At 46.4% G+C, this 19,095-nt stretch overlaps 1 protein-coding gene and 1 pseudogene across 1 annotated transcript; both read right to left on the reverse strand.

Annotated features, from left to right (window-relative positions):
- Nucleotides 1-598: 598 nt before the first annotated feature.
- Nucleotides 599-13,129, reverse strand: LOC148143273 (uncharacterized). The gene is made up of 2 exons (XM_087974117.1): nucleotides 12,996-13,129; nucleotides 599-6,987 (listed from the first exon to the last, which is right to left on the reverse strand). Exon 2 carries the CDS (start codon nucleotides 6,612-6,614, stop codon nucleotides 5,478-5,480), a length of 1,137 nt encoding a protein of 378 aa, XP_087830243.1. The 5' UTR covers nucleotides 6,615-6,987; nucleotides 12,996-13,129; the 3' UTR covers nucleotides 599-5,477.
- A 4,390-nt stretch (nucleotides 13,130-17,519) lies between these two features.
- LOC148143274 (uncharacterized) lies at nucleotides 17,520-18,807 on the reverse strand (annotated as a pseudogene).
- Between the last annotated feature and the right edge of the window lie 288 nt (nucleotides 18,808-19,095).

Consider the following 19,095-nt stretch of genomic DNA (forward strand, 5'->3'; position numbering starts at 1 on the left):
GTACACTTCTGGTCACTCTGTTACTGGAAGAATACTGTGCTGTACATCTCTATGACTCTATAAAAGATCCATTACAAATTTGATGGACCAAACAATTGCCTTTTGAGAGAGATAAACGAGAGGATCAATATTTAAGTAAACTTCCAATTTTTGTTCTCCTGCCAAAGTCTCTGTTTTGTCGGGGACAGGGTAAGCCAGTAGACCTTGCAACTCAACCTCATCTTGTCCTCACCCAATATTTAAGGAAAATAAGGGATGATGAAAAATACCGGCTTTGCCAGTGATGCTCACAGTCCATGAACAAATAAAACAGATTATGGTGCTGCCATCACTGCATGTGTCAGAATTAAGTGATCAGAAAAATTCTGAACTCACACTACACACAGTTTGTGCACAATGCCATCATGTCTACTAATTCTGATCATTTCAATTGATATTCAGTCTGTACCAAATTCAGAGCAGCCACGGTTTATGTTTCATTGGCAATTCTACATGTTGACTTTCTATTATCACAATCTCTTTGACGTTGTTATATGTATTTAATCTTTAGATTGGTTGTGTCTTTAATTGTGAAACAGACTGAAAATTCACAACTTCACCAAATGCCAAAACGTTTTTATTTAGGATGTTTGGGCACTAGCACTGACAAATAAAATATCAAAGAAATACAAAGTTATCAAGAGAGATACATATCTTGTTTAATCAAATACATTGGCAGTGCAGAGAATTTCAGCAAAGTGCAATAAATATTCACTTTGTACCCCTTACTCAACTCATTCAAGAATTTCAAATTGAGCTTGAGGTAATTCAAGAGAAAATGGCAACATTCGTTTGTTAATACACTCACCATAAACTCTGATAAAAATAATCTTTCAAAGTCACAATGTTTAATCCCAAACAGAGCAATTAAGTGCAAAGTTACTTTCAACCATTTAATAAAACATTGCAAATTTTATTTCCTATGAAAAACAATTTTATAGTTTTGATAAGATCTTTACAAATATATTAAACAAAATAGCTTTTCTGGGTGTTAATATTGACAACAGTTATGCAGCTATTATTTGGCAATTGACCAACTAATTGAAATAATTTCAGAATAAATTAGCTGCTTCATTATAATACATTAAGATATTTTAATAAAGTCATGAAAAGGAAATCTTTAACACAAAATTAAATAAAATACAAAACCATCTTACAGAATTCAATTCAAATCATATCTGTTGAATCACTAAAAGATGATGCTCAATGTACCAATGACAGACAATCACTGGTAATGAAGGAAAAACATTGTGAAGAACATATATATCTCAATTATATCTTAAATGAATATCTACTTTGTCTTGGACAACAATGACTGAAAGTTTTTTTGGCAAATTGAAAACTACAATAGCAAAGCTTTAGAAAATCCATCACTGAGCCCAACCTTCAATCAATGTTTTTTTCAGGAAATCCTTTTCAGATTTCAGGCTTCTCCAGCTACAATTAGCACGAAGGGAAAGGATGAGCAATAGCAATATCTTGGCTCTCACCCAAGTATTCTCTGAAGAAAAAAAAATGCATCTGGATGGGGACATGAATAAGGAAGGAATCAGAGGGATATGGGCCAAATGCTGGCAAATAGGTCACTAGGTTACTTTAGGATATCTGGTTGGCCTGGACTGAAGGGTTTGTTTCTATGTGCTCATTACAGATACTCCTCTTCTGTGATCCCCAATCATCTCCCCATACCAGCTGTACTTTTCATGAAATAATTTGACAATTGTTGACTTCTATCAACCTCTTCGATCCTGAGAAATGTCCTCTCTCTGCAAAATGTGGTTCACGTTGGCAAGTTCAATCCTCCTCCGTTCCTTAGGAATGCACTTTATAATGTGCAATGTTCTCAATAGCTGTTTAACATTCAATGGGGAAACTACTTTCAGTCCAACAGTTAGACAGAATTTCTCTGAAATGTTTATAGCAAATGCACTGTCCCACGAGAGCTCGTGAGGCCACAGTTAAAATGCTTTTAACAGCCTTTTCTTTAAATTTCCCTGCCTTCCCAGGATAGAAATTTTCTCCCAGAAATTATTTGCCCTGAAAAAAATCCAGCAGTAAAATGATTATGGAGCTATCAGTAAAAATGTCTCAGTTGGGGTATCCAAGGTTAGAAATGGAAAAACATCTCTCTTCAAGGTTACAGTTCAATTTGCCCTTTCAGCGTTCCTTGAAATTAAGGTGTTCCATCATAGTGTTTAATTATGATCCATTAAAAGCAGTATCTACTCTCATCTGAGTGCAGAACCAACTCAACTGACTGAACAAGCAAAACAACTTTTCTATATGCACTTTAGATGTGACATCTTCTCCCTCTCTCTCTCTGTTGACCCAACAGGATGACCAGGGCTAAAGAGTAACAATTGCTGATCTACAGTTTGCTTCTGCTGGTTAACATAAGCATTTAATAACTGCCAGCCTGGTCATCCCCAAAGTCAAAGAACAGACTGTTCACCTGTGCCTGAGCAGAGGATAAATTTCACTTGGAACAGATCACAAAATGACAACTGTTACCAGTCCCACAACTCATGAGTTTCCATGGACAAAGTTAAAAATCACACAACACCAGGTTATAATCCAACAGATTTGTTTGGAAGCACTATCTTTTGGAGCACTGCTCCTTCATCAGGTGGTTATGGAGAATGAGATCATGGTCACGGAATTTATAGTCAAAGGAGTCAAGTATTATGGAAATGTGATATATTAAACAATTTTAGATTAAATCTTTCATCTTTTAGAATGGGTTTCTGCTCTTTGGTATGTTAATCCCAGAGTTTGGTTTTAATTACCTTCTCAAGAATGCCATTGAAATGCAGAGCTTTTCGAAGAGAGGTGTGAATTCTGTTTGTGTCCCAATGTCCAGTCAGACTGACATTTTTCTTAGAAAAGCTCTGTACTTAGATTACATTCTTGAGAAGGTAAATTATAGATTAGGGTGGATTGGCAGTGCTAAATTACCCACAGTGTCCAGAGATGTGCAGGTTCGGGTGGATTAGCCATGGAAAATATGGAGTAAGGGGGTGTGTATGGATGGGATGCAGTATGGAGGGCCAATGTGGAATAGATGGGCCGAATGGCCTGCTTTCACATTGTCAGGATTCTGTGACCCTCCCCAACAAAGGCACATTTTATCTGCATCTATCCTTTCAAACCCCTTTCAGAATTCTACTGGTTTCACTTCTGATTCAGAGAGATATACAGCACAGAAACAGACCCTTTGGTCCAAATCATCCATGGATTCTCAAAGTGAACTCGTCCCACTTGCCTGTATTTGGCCCATAATCCTCTAAACCTTTCTTTTCATGTACCCATCGAAATGTAATTTAAACGCTGTAACTGTCCCTGCATCTCCCACTTCCTCAGCAAGTTCATTCCTCATGTAAACCACCCTCTGTCAAAACGTTGCTCTCCAGTTCCTTTTGCACCTCTCTTTTCACCCTAAAAAAATTCCTCCTACCTTTGAGCTCCCCTACACTAAGAAGACCCTTTCTATTCACCTTACCTCCACTCCATGATTTTATAAATCTCAGTGAGCGCACCCCTCAACCTCCTGTGTTCTCATGAAAAAAGTCCCAGCCTCTCCTTGCAACTGAAACCCTCCAGTCCTGGTAAATCTTTACCAAACCCTCTCTAATAGTATTCTTCCTCTTACAGGGTCACCCAGAGCTGTACTCAGTACCGGGAAAGTGGCCTCACCAACATTCTGTACCTCAACAAGATGTCCCAACTCAATGGTGTGAACAGTGGAGGCAATGCTGCTGAATGCCTTCTTAACCTCCCTGTCTAGCAATGATGCAACTTTCAAAGAACTATGTACCCTAACTCCCCCAATGTCTCTGTTTTACAACATGACCCAGGGCCCTACCATTAACTGTACAAGTCCTGCCCTTCCTTGTTTTAGCAAAACGCAACTGCTCGCTTTTATTCATACCTCTCTCATACACACGCTCCCTCTCTCAGTCACATACATGTACACACACCCCACCCCCTCGAACACTCTCTCAGGCTTATACTCCATCACACTCACACTCTACCAAATGTTCACACAGTCTTACGCACACTCGCATGCACAAACTGACATGCACACAATCACACTCTCATGCACACATATGCACAACGCTATGGGGTGAATTTGGCAGAATTATATTTGCAGATACATTCAATTTTGCTCAAAAAGCACAGAATCTTATAAATTCCTATTTTGGAAATAGAACCAGTCTGATTCAAGATTGGGATACTGATAGACTCGAAGCTCACACCTGTAATGCATTGTCTGAGCTAAGATATCACTTTTTAAAAAAAAACCATAAGTCATCTCAAGACTATGACTTAAAAGTAGTTCTGGGATTTACGTATTAACGAACTAAAACCTGCAACCCATTCTAAAAGATGAATGGCTTAACAGCACTCTAGGTTTGTTCAATATATCCTATTAGTTGCATGACACTGTGATTTTTGCAATAAAATATGTGTCTTATGATCCTGCTCCACAGCTACCTGATGAAGGAGCAGCGCTCCGAAAGTTAGTGCTTCCAAAGAAACCAGTTGGACTATAACCTGGTGTTGTGTGATTTTTAACTTTATCCACCCCAGTCCAATGCTGGCATCTCCACATCATATCTCGCGAACACAGCGCACACCTTGGTGCTGCCAGTAAACTTTACAATGCCGATGAAACGACGCACTCTACACTCCTGAAAAATTTACAATTTCTAACGATACCAGCTACTCATTCACTGCTCCATCTGACACACGACATTGGAAACTTAGTGCAGGAGGCTGAAAGAAATGAGCAGCTTTAAAACAAAAACCTGTTGGAGCTCAAAGCTTTCAAAGTCTGAGCCCAGCAGTAAGTTCAGGTTACCTTTATTGTGACCCAACTTTGTGACAGCTCCAGATCACCTCAGCAAAAAGGTGTTGAAAAAGTAGCTGCTTTTTAACAGCTCAAGGTCAAAGCACAGCCCCCCACCCCACTTTCTTTACTATTGGTCACCACTGACTTGTCCCTTTGTAATTGGATCCTTGGTACAGCCGTAACCCGGAGGAGGTATTGCTTCACTCAGCAATTTCAACCCAGACCTTGTCTCCAAGTAAGTTTCTCCCCGCCCATGTGCCGGGAGGGAAAGAAGTGGGGCGAAGCAGGTGGACTCAACCACACTGCTGTCGGTCTGCAGCCACGTGTAGGCTAGACCAGGTAAAGGATGCAGCTGCGATGACTGAGTGAATCCTTCCACAACAGCAGTTTCCTTCCCTAAAAAGGACGTGACTGAATCAGAATGGGGCTTCCCCCCCACCCCACCCGATGGTTTCATTGTTAAATTCTGACCTCCAGATTTCTGACCGAATTCCAAATCCGCCATCTGCTGCGGTGGGATTCAAACCTGGGAGTTCCAGAACTGGGTTGGTAGCCCAGTCCATATTGGTACTCGATAGTCGCTCCTTCAATCCCCCTGCAATGGCACGTGAACTCCTTGGTGCCTCCGCAGGGTGGCTGCCCGGGTAAAGCCCTTCCCACATTCGGGACAGCTGAAGGGCCTCTCCCCCGTGTGGACCCGCCGATGCTTCACCAGGGCGGAGGAATCGCTGAAGGCCTTCCCACATTCGGGACAGGGGAATGGCCTCTCCCCCGTGTGGACACGCTGGTGCTTCAGCAGGTCAGAGGAATTGCTAAAGGCCTTCCCACATTCGGGACAGCTGAAGGGCCTCTCCCCCGTGTGGACCCGCTGGTGTTTCAGTCGGGTGGAGGAATCGCTGAAGGCCTTCCCACACTTGGGACAGATGAAGGGCTTCTCCCCCGTGTGGACCCGCTGGTGCGTGCGCAAGTTGCCCATCTGAGTGAATCCCTTCCCACACTCAGGGCAGCAGAAAGGCTTCTCACCTATGTGGATCCGCTGGTGGATCAGCAGGACCGACGCCTGGGTAAAGCCCTTCCCACACTCGGGGCAGCTGAAGGGCCTCTCTCCTGTGTGGACCCGCTGGTGCTTCAGCAGGGAGGAGGAATTGCTGAAGATCTTGCCGCACTCTGTGCAGGGGAAAGGCCTCTCCTGTGTGTGGACCCACTTGTGGGTCTGAAGGGCAGAGGAATCGTTGAAGGCCTTCCCACACTCGGGGCAGCTGAAAGGCTTCTCCCCAGTGTGGACCCGCTGGTGCGTCCGCAACTTGCCCTCCTGAGTGAATCCCTTCCTGCACTCGGAACAAGGGAATGGCCTCTCCCCAGTGTGGACCCGCCAATGGGTCAGTAGGGTGGAGGAGGTGCTGAAGGCCTTCCCACACACAGTGCAGGAGAACGGCCTCTCCCCCGTGTGGACCTGTCGGTGGGTCTTTAGGTCAGAAGAATAGCTGAAGTCCTTCCCGCAATCGGAGCAGCTGAAGGGCCTCTCCCCGGTGTGGACCCATCGGTGCCTCAGTAGGGCGGAGGAATTGCTGAAGGCCTTCCCACACCTGGGGCAGATGAATGGCCTCTCTCCGGTGTGACTGCGCCGATGTATCTCCAGGGCAGATGGAGCACGGAAGCCTTTCCCGCAGTCGACACACTTCCATGATTCCTCCACGGGGTGGGATTCCTCAGGTTTCTCCATGGCCGAAGCTTCAGCTGTACACAAATGCGTGTAGAGCCCCTCCTCACCGTGAATTCCTCTTTCCAGGCTGTACAACTGTTTCTGGCTCCACACTCAGTGCGCTGCCAACAGTAGGGTCACTCACCCAGACCCACCGATGCTGAAAATGTACTCAAACAGGAACCAAAAAGCTTTGCTCCTTCTCACAGAATAACAGTCAAACATTGTTGCAATCAGACATTGACAACAAAGTGAGGACTGTAGTTACTGGACAGTCAGTGCTGGAAAAGCACAGCTGGTCAGACAGCATCTGAGAAGCAGGAGCGTCGACGTTTCAGGCATAAGCCCTTCATCTGTTAATTTTGAAACTTCCGTCCTCAGATCGCCAAATACTCTGTAAAAAGAGATTACAAAAGTCATCAGTGTCAGTCCAGGGTAGAAATTCAGAACAAGCATTTCTACTTTCTTTTCTTTAGTTATTCCACAAAATTGAAAGCACCATCTCACTCTCTCTCTCTCGGTTCTCACATTAACGTCTCTGGGAAGTGGGGGGAAAGGAGACATCAAAGCATTAACACCGACACCAGAGAGAAACTGTACATATATTAGTAGAAAGCCAGAGTCATAGAGATACACAGCACAGAAACAGACCCTTCGGTCAATCTCTTCCGTGCCAACCTGATACCCAAAATCAATCTAGTCCCATTTGTCAGTACTTGGCCCATATCCCTCTGAACCCTTCCTATTCAAACACCCATCCAGATGCCAGCATCCACCATTTCCTCTGGCAGCTCATTCCTTACACACATGACATTCTGCATGAAAACGTTGCCCCTTAGGTCCCTTTTAAATCTTCCCCCCACCTTAAACCTATTATCTTCTGGTTCTGGACTCCCCCATCCCAAGGTAAAGACCTTGTATATTTACACTATCCATGCCCCTCATACGTTTATAAAAAGTCTATAAGGTCACCCCTAAGTCTCTGGCGCGGGAGGGAAAACAGCCCCATCCCATCCCTCCTCACCCGGGTAATTAAGACACATTCCTGAGTTTGCAGAGTCTGCCCCCTCCCTGGAATCACTCCAGTTGCTCGAACTGAACAGATTTTACCCCCACTCCCTCCCAGGATGGAGGGTTGCCCAGAGGGAGGGAGTTTCACTCTGAAACGGACAGGGCCACTTCCGCGTTATGACGTCATAGATGAAGCGAGGGGGCGGGGAAAGGCCGACAACAGCCCCGCGCACTGCGCCTGCGCAGCCCTGCAGTTTGCAATTGGGTAATCCCTTCCTTTCAGAGAATTCCCAGAGTGTGGAAACAGGCCACTCGGCCCAAGGAGTCCATACCGACCCTCCGAAGGATAACCCACCTACACCCATTCCCCTAGTGCTCTGACTAATGCACATCCCTGAGCACTATGAGTAATTTAGCTTGGCCAATCCAACCTAACCTGGACAAAGTTAAAAATCAAACACCCAACAGGTTGATTTGGAAGGACTGGTGTTAACAGCGCTGCTCCTTCATCAGGTGATTGTGGAGAATAAGATCATAAGGCACAGAATTCATGGAAAAACATTACAGTGTCCTGCCACTGAAATGATATATTGAACAGACCTGGATTAAGTCTTTCATCGTTTAGAATGGGTTGCAGGTATCAATAATATGTAAATCCTAGAACTTCCTGTCAGTTATGTGTGTGCATGCATGCATGAGGGAGAGAAAAAGTCTCTTTCCGTGCTGTATATCTCTGTGTCTGTACGATAACAAATGCTTTATTTACGTTGGTGTAAATATTGTTGTAAATCATAGCTGGGTGCTAATAGTTAGATGTAAGGGAGAGAGTATTCCTCAAGTAGGGCAGTATAAGAATCCTGGGAAATCTCTATTTCTGGTTTAGTTCCTAATGAACAAACATTTGGGGGTAGCATGGTGGCTCAGTGGTTAGTACTGCTACCTCACAGCACTAGGGACCTGGGTTTGATTCTGTGTGGAGTTTGCACATTCTCCCCGGATCTGAGTGGGTTTCCACCGAGTGCTCCTGTTTCCTCCCACAGTCCAAAGTTGCGCAGGTCAGGTGAATTCGTCATGCTAAATTGCCCATAATGTTAGGTGCATTAGATAGGGGTAAATGTAGGGGAATGGGTCTGGGTGGGTTACTCTTCGGAGGGTCAGTGTGGACTTTTTGGGTGGAAGGGCCTGTTTCCATACTATAGGAATCTAATCTAATTAAGCACGAGCACCTTTATATTTAACTTTGTTTCATTTTTCTTGTTTGATTCCATGCTATGACTACACTCTTGTGTCTGATTGGTTTGAGAGACTGGGAGATTGTGGGTTGGGTCTCAATTCACAATGTTTTATTGTTCCAGAAGGTGTAAAGGGGTGGGGGTGGGGTCAAAGCTTCAGCAGAAATCCAGCAGAGCTGAGAGCAGACCCACATTTTACTCTGTTGGAACAGGAAAATCAACAGAGGACAGAGAAACCAGGACCTGAAATCCGAGCTGACACCAGATTACCTTGTGATCAGTGCTTTCATTAGCACCTCACATTCTCTTACTTTCCATTTGACTACCCACCTCAATTTTCAGGATCCAATCCTTGTCATTCTGAAGCCATGTCTCCATTAGGAGTCACAGATCATAATTATTCTCTTCAATGTGTGCAGTCAATTCATTCGCTTTTGTTACAATGCAGCACACATTCAGACACACCGTTTTTAGTTTCCATTTTTGTGATCTTTAGAATCCAGTTTTGATTGCTGGTATATTTACTCTCTTTGTCCCTTTCTATCATTCTCTGATGTTAATTCTCCAGATCACAACATTGCTCACTGGCCTTGATTTGGATTGGCCGTGCTAAATTGCTCAAAGTGTCCAGGGATGTGCAGGTTCGGTGGGTTAGCCATGAGAAATGCAGGGTTATAGTTCCATCGTAATAGAAGCAGGAGTAGGCCATTGGCTCATCGAGCCTCCTCTGCCATTCATTAAGCTCATGACTGACCTATCCATCGTCTCAGCTACTCCTACCTCCATTGTCCCAACTCCCCTTAATTCCCCTACCATTGCAAAAACCCATCCAACTGTGTATTGAATATACTTAATGAAGCTGCCTCTCCTGATTCCTTGGCAGAAAATTCCATAGATTCACTACTCTCCTGGAAAAGCAGTTCCTCCTCATCTCTGTCCTAAATCTATTCCCCCTATTGAGTCCGAGTCTCATCTACCAGCAGAAATGACTGGATAGGGTAGGGCTTCATCCCCACAGTTCAATGAATTCTCACTTTCCAAGATGTATTCACTCATTCAGTTGCTGTCTCACAAACAAAAGATTTAATTGCAACTTCTTCTGTTCCCAGACAAGGCAAAACATCTTTGAAAGCTGCTCTGAAAGTCCAGTCTTCACAACCACACATCTGCTTTCTCCGAAGATGATTAGAGTCATAAGCACAGAAACAGACCCTTCAACCCAACTCATCTGTGCCAACAAGAAATCCTAAATTAATCTAAATCATTTCCCAGCATTTGGCCCATATCCCCCTAAACTCTTCCACTTCCTATTCCCATCCAGATGCCTTTGAAATTTTGTAGTAATTGGATCAGACTCCATCACCCTCCGTGAAAACGTTGCTCCTCTGGTCCCTTTTAAATCATTCCCTCTCACCTCAAACATATGCCGTCTAGTTTTGGACTCCCCTACCCTGGGTACTCATCCTATCCTGCCCCTTATAAACATCTATAAGGTCACCCCTCAACCTCCAGTGCTCCACGGAAAATTTTCACCGGCCTATTTAACCTCTTTCTGTGTCTTAAACACTCCAACTCTGGCAACAGCCTTGAAAAACCTTTCTGAACCCTTTCAAAGTTTCACAACATCTTTCCTGTAGCAGGGAGACCAGAACTGAACACAGTATTCTAAAAGTGGCCTGACCAATGTCCTGTACAGCCACTCCATGACCTCCTAAGACTCACTTTTAAGGAACAATGACCTGCACTCCAAGATCCCTCTGTTTTGTGACACTCCCCTTAACTGTGCCAGTCCTGCCTGGATTGCTTGACCAAAATGCAACACCTCATATTTCTCTAAATTAAACTCCATCTGCCACTCCTCGGTCCATTGGCCCATCCGATCAATTCTAATTTACAGCAAACTCTTTTTTCTCTCTTATTCCCTGGAAGCTGAAAATCTCCATCTCACACACTCTCCCTCCATTCTCACTTTGCTGAACCTAATCCCTGCTGTACCTCATCCTGAAGGGTCTGGTTCATGCTGATTAACAGGTGGCACAAAGCTAGTTCCTTTTTTGACTAAAAGCTTTTCCCTGGCTCAAGGAGACTCTGTCCATGACTTTTTCAGAGAGGTAATAAACCGGCCGAGTTCTGATCAGTCTGGTTTGAACGTGGATGAAACGGATTTTGAAAGGCCTTTTGTTTTTATGGAAACAGGTGTGACTTCAGGCCAAATTGGTCATGTTTTAGAAGTGACCTGTATGAAGAAAGGGGAGTGAGCTGAGCAGTTTTAGTTCAGTATTGAACTGGTTGGCAGTTCAACAGGGAGCTATGCAGAAACTCTCTCTCGTTTCCGCCTCTCAACTTCAACCTATAAGCATGTGTTCCATTTATACTGGTTTTCAAAGGGAGTTGGCTTATTGGAACTGTTGTGCATGTTCTGAACAGCATAACTGAGTCTAGTTGGATAGGCTGAGTTCTGTAGGGGTTATTTATTCTGATCTTTGTGTTTCATTGTGTAATTTTGTGAATAAATTTTTGTCTGTTTTAAAATCTAGTAGTCAACCGAGCTAACTTACTCCTGGTAATTTTCACTGTGCACTTACCAAATCAAATTGCAAAGTTAAGGTCTGGGGCTGCCTGCTTAAGAATGTTTTGAGTGGTCTGGCTTAGTCCATAACACAGGCCCACACTCACACTCAGGGGAGATATAATTGAAACATACAGAACATGGAAAGGCCTAAACAAAGTGGGCATTGGGAAGATGTTTCCATTGGTGGGAGAGACCAGAGACTAGAAAAGGGAAGACCTTTTAGAAGGGAGATAAAGGAGAAACTTTTCAGCCAGAGAGTGGTGAATCTGTGGAATTTTTTGCAACATGAGGCTGTGGAGGCTAGGTCACTGAGGGTATTTAAAACTGAGATAGATAGGTTCTTGAGTATCAAGGGGATCAAGGGTTACGGGGAGGAAGTGGGAGAATGAGGTTGAGAAACTTATCAACCACGGTTGTGTGGTATGAGCAGACTTGATGGGCTGAATGGCCTAATTTCTGCTCCTATGTTTTATGGTCTCTTGCTGTCTTGGACACAGTGAGAGAGAATTGGGAGCAGGAGTAGGCCATTTGGTCTTTTGAGCATGCACCAGCATTGAACAGATCATAACTGGATATGAATATACCTACATCTGAGTATAGGCTGGGACTTTTTTCACAGGAGCACAGGAAGTTGAGAAGTTTATAAAACCAAGAGGGTTGTCAATGAGGTGAGTGGTTGGTGCTGTTTCCTTCAGATGGGGGTTTCAAGATTAGGGAGCAAACTTTTAAGGAGAGAGGAGAAAGATTTTAAAAAGACATGAGGAACACCTTTTTTTGAAAGAGAGTAGTTTGTGTGTGGAATCAATGTCCTAAGGAAGTGGTGGATATAGGTACAGTAACAACATTTAAAAGACATTTGGATAAGTACATGAGTAGGAAAGGTTCAGAGGGATATGGGCCAAACTACATGAGACTAGTTTAGTTTGTGAATATATTCAGCATGGACTAGTTGGACTGAAGTGTCTGTTTCTGTGCTGTATGACTTTGTAACTGTTCTGTACTAGTCTTAAAACTATTATTTTTGCCTTCCCCCATCACCATCCACTTTTTTGTTGTCCAGAAATCAGATGAACGCAGGCTTGAATATATTCAATAGCTGCCTGATCACAGAAAGCAATCCCAACTTCTGAACTCTTGCTAATATACCACTTGCCTTGCTGATTGCCAGTCTGACAACTGGCAGTGACTGGTGTGGAAGGATGTTGAGGCCCCTTTGTATATCCACACATCATTCCTGACGAAGGGCTCGTGTCCAAATCACCAACAATCCTGGTCCTCGGATACTGTTTGACCTGCTGTGCTTTTCCAGCACCACACTTTTCGACTCTAATCTCCAGCATGTACAGTGCTCACTTTGTCCACATCCCACTATATCACCATTTAAACAATGCACCTTTTTTCTGCATTTTCTTCCACAGCAAAGGCAAAATCATCACATTGTGGTAATGCATTTGCCAATGGGGACACAGACCTGAACCAACACTTGCAGAGCCTGTTCCCCCAACCCCCGATTCACCCCATTTCCTTTCAGTTGCTGCAAGTCAACAACTGAATCTCAGATTTTAGAAAAGAGAGTGCCGTACTCACAGATGTTGGACAGAGGAAGGAGGTTGCAGTATGGGGTGAAGTTCAATCTTTATTCAGAGAGAGAGGAGCAACAACAGCAACTTCCGAAACTCATGCTCCAACTTCCGCATTCAGACAATAGGGGCGCTCTGATTGGCAGGAGGACCAGTCTCTTTCCGGTCCTCCAGTGCTTCCTATTGGTCCATCAAAAGAAGGGCGCGAGCCGCGTGCGCGGATCCCGAGCAGCTGGCGCAGTTTTCTTGCTGGCTCCGAGGAGCATGCGCAGTGCTTGCTGCCACAGAGCCGCTGGAGACCCTGGGGGGTGGTATTACTGACAGATTTGAAGTGTCCAATTGTCAATAGGAGAAAAAAGGCGGGAGCCACTTTCTTTTCCCCATCTGTGGCTCGACTTCTTAGTCCTTTTGCATTTGTTTGGCTGCTCAACTTTTGTATATCTTTTCCCCGGGGTCGGGGTCACGCAGAGAGTGGTGCGTAAATTGAATGAGCTGCCAGAGGAAGTGATACAATTACAACATTTATAAGGTATCTGGATAGGGACATGAATAGGAAGGTTTACAGGGATATGGGCAAAGTGCTGGCAAATGAGACTAGGTTAATTTAGGATATCTGGTTGGTCGGAACTGAAGGCTTTGTTTCTGTGCTCTACAATTCTATAATTCTTTTTTGACATCGTCTGAGCCAATTTCACAAGACTAGGAATAGGCCATTCACCCATTACTGGATCAGTGGTGCTGGAAGAGCACAGCAATTCAGGCAGCATCCGAGGACAGGCAAAATCGACGTTTCGGGCAAAAGCCCTTCATCAGGAATAAAGGCAGACAGCCTGAAGCGTGGAGAGATAAGCTAGAGGACAGTGGGGGTGGGGAGAGAGTGGCCTAGAGTACAATAGGTCAGTGGGGAAGGAGATGAAGGTGATAGGTCAGGGAGGAGAGGGTGGAGTGGATAGGTGGAAAAGGAGCTGGGCAGGTCGGACAAGTCCAGACAGGTCAGGGGATCGAGTTGCTGGAGGTTAGAAGCTAGGATGAAGTGGGGGAAGGGGAAATGAGGAAACTGTTGAAATCCACATTGATGCCCTGGGGTTGAAGTGTTCCGAGGCGGAAGATGAGGTGTTCTTCCTCCAGGCGTCTGGTGGTGAGGGAGCGGCGGTGGAGGAGGCCCAGCACCTCCATATCCTCGGCCGAGTGGGAGGGGGAGTTGAAATGTTGAGCCACTGGGCGATTTGGTTGATTGGTGTGGGTGTCTCGGCGATGTTCCCTAAAGCGCTCTGCTAGGAGGCGCCCAGTCTCCCCAATGTAGAGGAGACCGCATCGGGAGCAACGGATACAATAAATGATATTAGTGGATGTGCAGGTAAAACTTTGATGGATGTGGAAGGCTCCTTTAGGGCCTTGGATGGAGGTGAGGGAGGAGGTGTGGGCGCAGGTTTTACAGTTCCTGCATTGGCAGGGGAAAGTGCCAGGATGGGAGGGTGGGTCGTAGGGGGGCGTGGACCTGACCAGGTAGTCACGGAGGGAACGGTCTTTGCGGAGAGGGGTGGGGAGGGAAATATATCCCTGGTAGTGGGGTCTGTTTGGAGGTGGCGGAAATGTCGGCGGATGATTTGGTTTATGCGAAGGTTGGTAGGGTGGAAGGTGAGCACCAGGGGCGTTCTGTCCTTGTTGCGGTTGGAGGGGTTGGGTCTGAGGGCGGAGATGCGGGATGTGGATGAGATGCGTTGGAGGGCATCTTTAACCACGTGGGAAGGGAAATTGCGGTCTCTAAAGAAGGAGGCCATCTGGTGTGTTCTGTGGTGGAACCGCTCCTCCTGGGAGCAGATACGGCGGAGGCGGAGGAATTGGGAATACGGGATGGCATTTTTGCAAGAGGTAGGGTGGGAAGAGGTATAATCCAGGTAGCTGTGGGAGTCGATGGGTTTGTAGAAAATGTCAGTGTCAAGTCGGTCGTCACTGATGGAGATGGAGAGGTCCAGGAAGGGGAGGGAGGTGTCAGAGATGGTCCAGGTAAATTTAAGGTCAGGGTGGAATGTGTTGGTGAAGTTGATGAATTGCTCAACCTCCTCGTGGGAGCACGAGGTGGCGCCAATGCAGTCATCAATGTAGCGGAGGAAGAGGTGGGGAGTGGTGCCGGTGTAATTACGGAAGATGAACTGCTCTACGTAGCCAACAAAGAGACAGGCATAGCTGGGGCCCATACGTGTGCCCATGGCTACCCCTTTGGTCTGGAGGAAGTGGGAGGATTCAAAGGAGAAATTGTTACGGGTGAGGACCAGTTCGGCCAAACGAATGAGAGTGTCGGTGGAGGGGTACTGTTGGGAACGTCTGGAGAGGAAAAAACGGAGGGCTTGGAGGCCCTGGTCATGGCGGATGGAGGTGTAGAGGGATTGGATATCCATGGTGAAGATGAGGCGTTGGGGGCCGGGGAAACGGAAGTCTTGGAGGAGGTGGAGGGCGTGGGTGGTGTCTCGAACGTATGTGGGGAGTTCCTGGACTAGGGGGGATAGGACAGTGTCGAGGTAGGTAGAGATGAGTTCAGTGGGGCAGGAGCATGCTGAGACAATGGGTCGGCCAGGGTGGTCAGGCTTGTGGATCTTGGGAAGGAGGTAGAACCGGGCAGTGCGGGGTTCCCGGACTATGAGGTTGGAAGCTGTGGGTGGGAGATCTCCTGAGGTGATGAGGTTCTGTATGGTCTGGGAGATGATGGTTTGGTGATGGGGGGTGGGGTCATGGTCAAGGGGGCAGGAGGAAGAGGTGTCCTCGAGTTGGCGTTTGGCTTCAGCGATGTAGAGGTCAGTGCGCCAGACTACCACTGCGCCCCCTTTGTCCGCTGGCTTGATGGTGAGGTCAGGATTGGAGCAGAGGGATTGGAGGGCTGCGCGTTGTGAGGGTGAGAGGTTGGAGTGGGGGAGGGGGGTCGACAGGTTGAGGCGGTTAATGTCCCGGCGGCACCCATTACAGCCTGTCCTCAGCTGTGGCCTAACTGCACATATTTCAATGTGAGTTTCAAAAGATGTCTGCAGCTTTTTTTATGAAATTGAACATGCTTTAATAATGTTTCTGAATATATCATTTTAGCTATTCTTAATTTTAAAAATAAGCCATTTCCCAGGGAGAGTCACCACCATCCATTCTCTCTCCCTCTTCTTATCGGTTCCTGAATCCTGGCACCAGGCAGACACCAATGTAATCTGGCCTCCAGCTGGCAACTGCAGAGAACGGAGACAATCCCTGACCCAATCAGAAGGCTGTCCTGAGGGGAATGACTGTCTCCCAGAATAAAGTGTCCGGTTAAGATCCCCCCACCCACCACCACCAACACCACCACCGTGTCTGCAGCCTGGCTTCCAGCTGAATCTATCTGAGCCGAAGGTCCTCCAGCGTGTGTTTACCCTGGATGATAGCATCCAGAGCCTCCCACCTTCTGTGAGACAAGTGCCACTCTATCCTCTCCAATGTGTGTTATGTCACTGCTTAACTGTTTTCCGTGGCTGAGCAGAGGTTGATGGCCAAGTTCATAACCCATGAGGATAACCTTGGGTGACCCCACTCCACCCTACACTCTCTCACCCTCACACAGACCCTCTCTCATACACATGGTCTCTCTCAGACACACACAAATCCACCAATGCACACACCCTCTCACAGGCTCATACTCCATCACACAAAAACACACACACTCACACTACTCTCTCATGCACGCACATACATACATGTCCATGGGATGAATTTGCGTTTGCAGTATTATATTTGCAGATAGATTCAATGTGTGCTTTTTGTGGAAAAATCGGCAGGCAGTTAATGAAAGCAATCAATCCATGTAATATTTTATCAACTCATACTTTGGAAATAGAACCAGTCTGATTCAAGATTGGGATACAGACAGACCGAACCTCTCACCTTTCATGCATTGTCTGAGCTGAGATGTTACCTATTTTTATAAAACCTTAAGTCATCTTGAGAACATGAATTAAAAGTGCTTCTGGGATTTACATATTAATGAACAGAAACCTGCAAACCATTCTAAAAGATGGAAGACTTAACAGCAATCAAGGTTTGTTCAATATATCCTATCAGTTGCATGACACTGTGATCTTTTGCTATAAAATCTGTCTTCTGATCCTGCTCCACAGCTACCTGATGAAGGAGCAGTGCTCTGAAAGCTAGTGCTTCCAAATAAACCTGTTGGACTATAACCAGGTGTTGTGAGATTTTAACTTTGTGCACACCAGTCCAACACTGACACCTCCACAACGTTTCTGGTGAACACTTCCACCAGGAAACTTTACACTGCTGATAAAACATTGCAGTGCCTGCATTCCTAAAAAATTTACAATTTCTAATGATACTAGCTACTCATTCACTGCTCCATCTGATACATGACATTGGAAATTTAGTGCAGGAAGCTGAAAGAAATGAGCAGCTTTTAAACAAAAACCTCTTGGAGCTCAAAGCTTTCAATGAGAGTTGAGCCTGGCAGTAAGTTCAGGTAACCTTTATTGCGACCCAACCTCGTTACAGCTTCGGATCCCCCCAGCAAAAAGGTGTAGAAAAAGTATCTTTTTTTTTAAAAACAGCTCAAGGTCAAAGCGCACACACTTCTCCCCCCGCCCCCTCACCCCCATTTTCTTTACTATTTGTCAGCACAGAGTTGCCCTTTTGTAATTGAATCCTTGGTATAGCCATAAACTAGAAGTATTACCTCATACACCAATTTAAACCCATACCTTGTAGGTTTCTCCCCCCTCATCGGCTGGAGTTGGGGGGTGGGGAGGGGGAAGGAGTGCAGAATAGTCAACCAGACTGCTGTGGGTCTGAAGTCACGTGTAAGCCAGTCCAGGTAAAGGATGCACTGGGACGAGTGAGTGAATCCGTTCCCACATCAGCAGTTTCCTTCCCTTAAAAGGTTGTGAGTGAATCAGATGGGGGTTCCCCCTCCCCTCCCTGACAATTGTTTTGTTGTTAGATTCTGAACTCGATTTCTAACCAAATTCCAATTCTGCCATGTGCCTTGGCAGCTCCCGGAACTGGGTTGATAGTCCAGTCAATAAAGGCACTCAGCCGTTGCTGTTTTAAACCCCCTGCGATGCCATGTGAACTCTCTGGTGTCTCTGCAGGTGGGAGGAGCGGCTAAAGCTCTTCCCGCACTGATAGCAGGTGAATGGTCTCTCCCCTGTGTGGACCCGCTGGTGCCTCAGCAGGTCAGAGGCCTGGGTAAAGCCCTTCTCGCACTCTGGGCAGCTGAAGGGCCTCTCCCCCGTGTGGACCCGCTGGTGCTTCAGCCTGTCGGAGGAACTGTTGAAGGCCTTCCTGCACTCTGTGCAGGGGAATGGCCTCTCCCCTGTGTGGACCCGCTGGTGGGTCAGTAGGGCGAAGGAATTGCTGAAGCCCTTCCCGCATTCGGTGCAGAGGAACAGCCTCTCCCCAGTATGGACCTGACGGTGGGCCAACAGGGTGGAGGTCTGGGTAAAGCCCTTCCCGCATGTGGAGCACCTGAAGGGCCTCTCCCCTGTGTGGATCCGCCGGTGCCTCAACAGGTCAGAGCAATTGCTGAAGGCCTTCCCACACTCGGGGCAGCTGAAGGGCCTCTCCCTGGTGTGGACCCGCCGGTGCCTCACCAGGCCGGAGGAATTGCTGAAGGCCTTCCCGCACTCTGTGCAGGGGAATGGCCTTTCCCCGGTGTGACTGCGACGATGAATCGCCAGAGCAGATGGGAAACGGAAGTCTTTCCCACAGTCGCCACACTTCCACGGTCTCTCCATGGGGCAGGATTCCTCGGGTTTCTCCATGGCCAAAACTTCAGCCGCACACAACACATGTAGAGCTCCTCCCCTCCGTGAATTCCTCTTCCCAGGCCTTATAACTGTTTCAGGCTCCACACTCCGTGCACTCCAACAGTAGAGTCTCTCGTCCAGTCCCACTGATGCCGAGAACGGACTGAAACAGGAACCAAAACGTTTTGCTCCTTCTCACAGAATCAGTCAAAAATGGTTGTGGTCCCGATGGATTGAGTGACTGTCAGACATTGACGTCAAAGTGAAGACTGCAGACACTGGAGAGTCAGTATCGAAAAGTGCGGCACTGGAAAAGCACAGCAAGTCAGGCAG

Source organism: Chiloscyllium plagiosum, unplaced genomic scaffold (genome assembly GCF_037043375.1).
Source record: "Chiloscyllium plagiosum isolate Xiang-an unplaced genomic scaffold, Cpla_swu_hap1 HiC_scaffold_27, whole genome shotgun sequence".
Taxonomy (NCBI): domain Eukaryota; kingdom Metazoa; phylum Chordata; class Chondrichthyes; order Orectolobiformes; family Hemiscylliidae; genus Chiloscyllium; species Chiloscyllium plagiosum.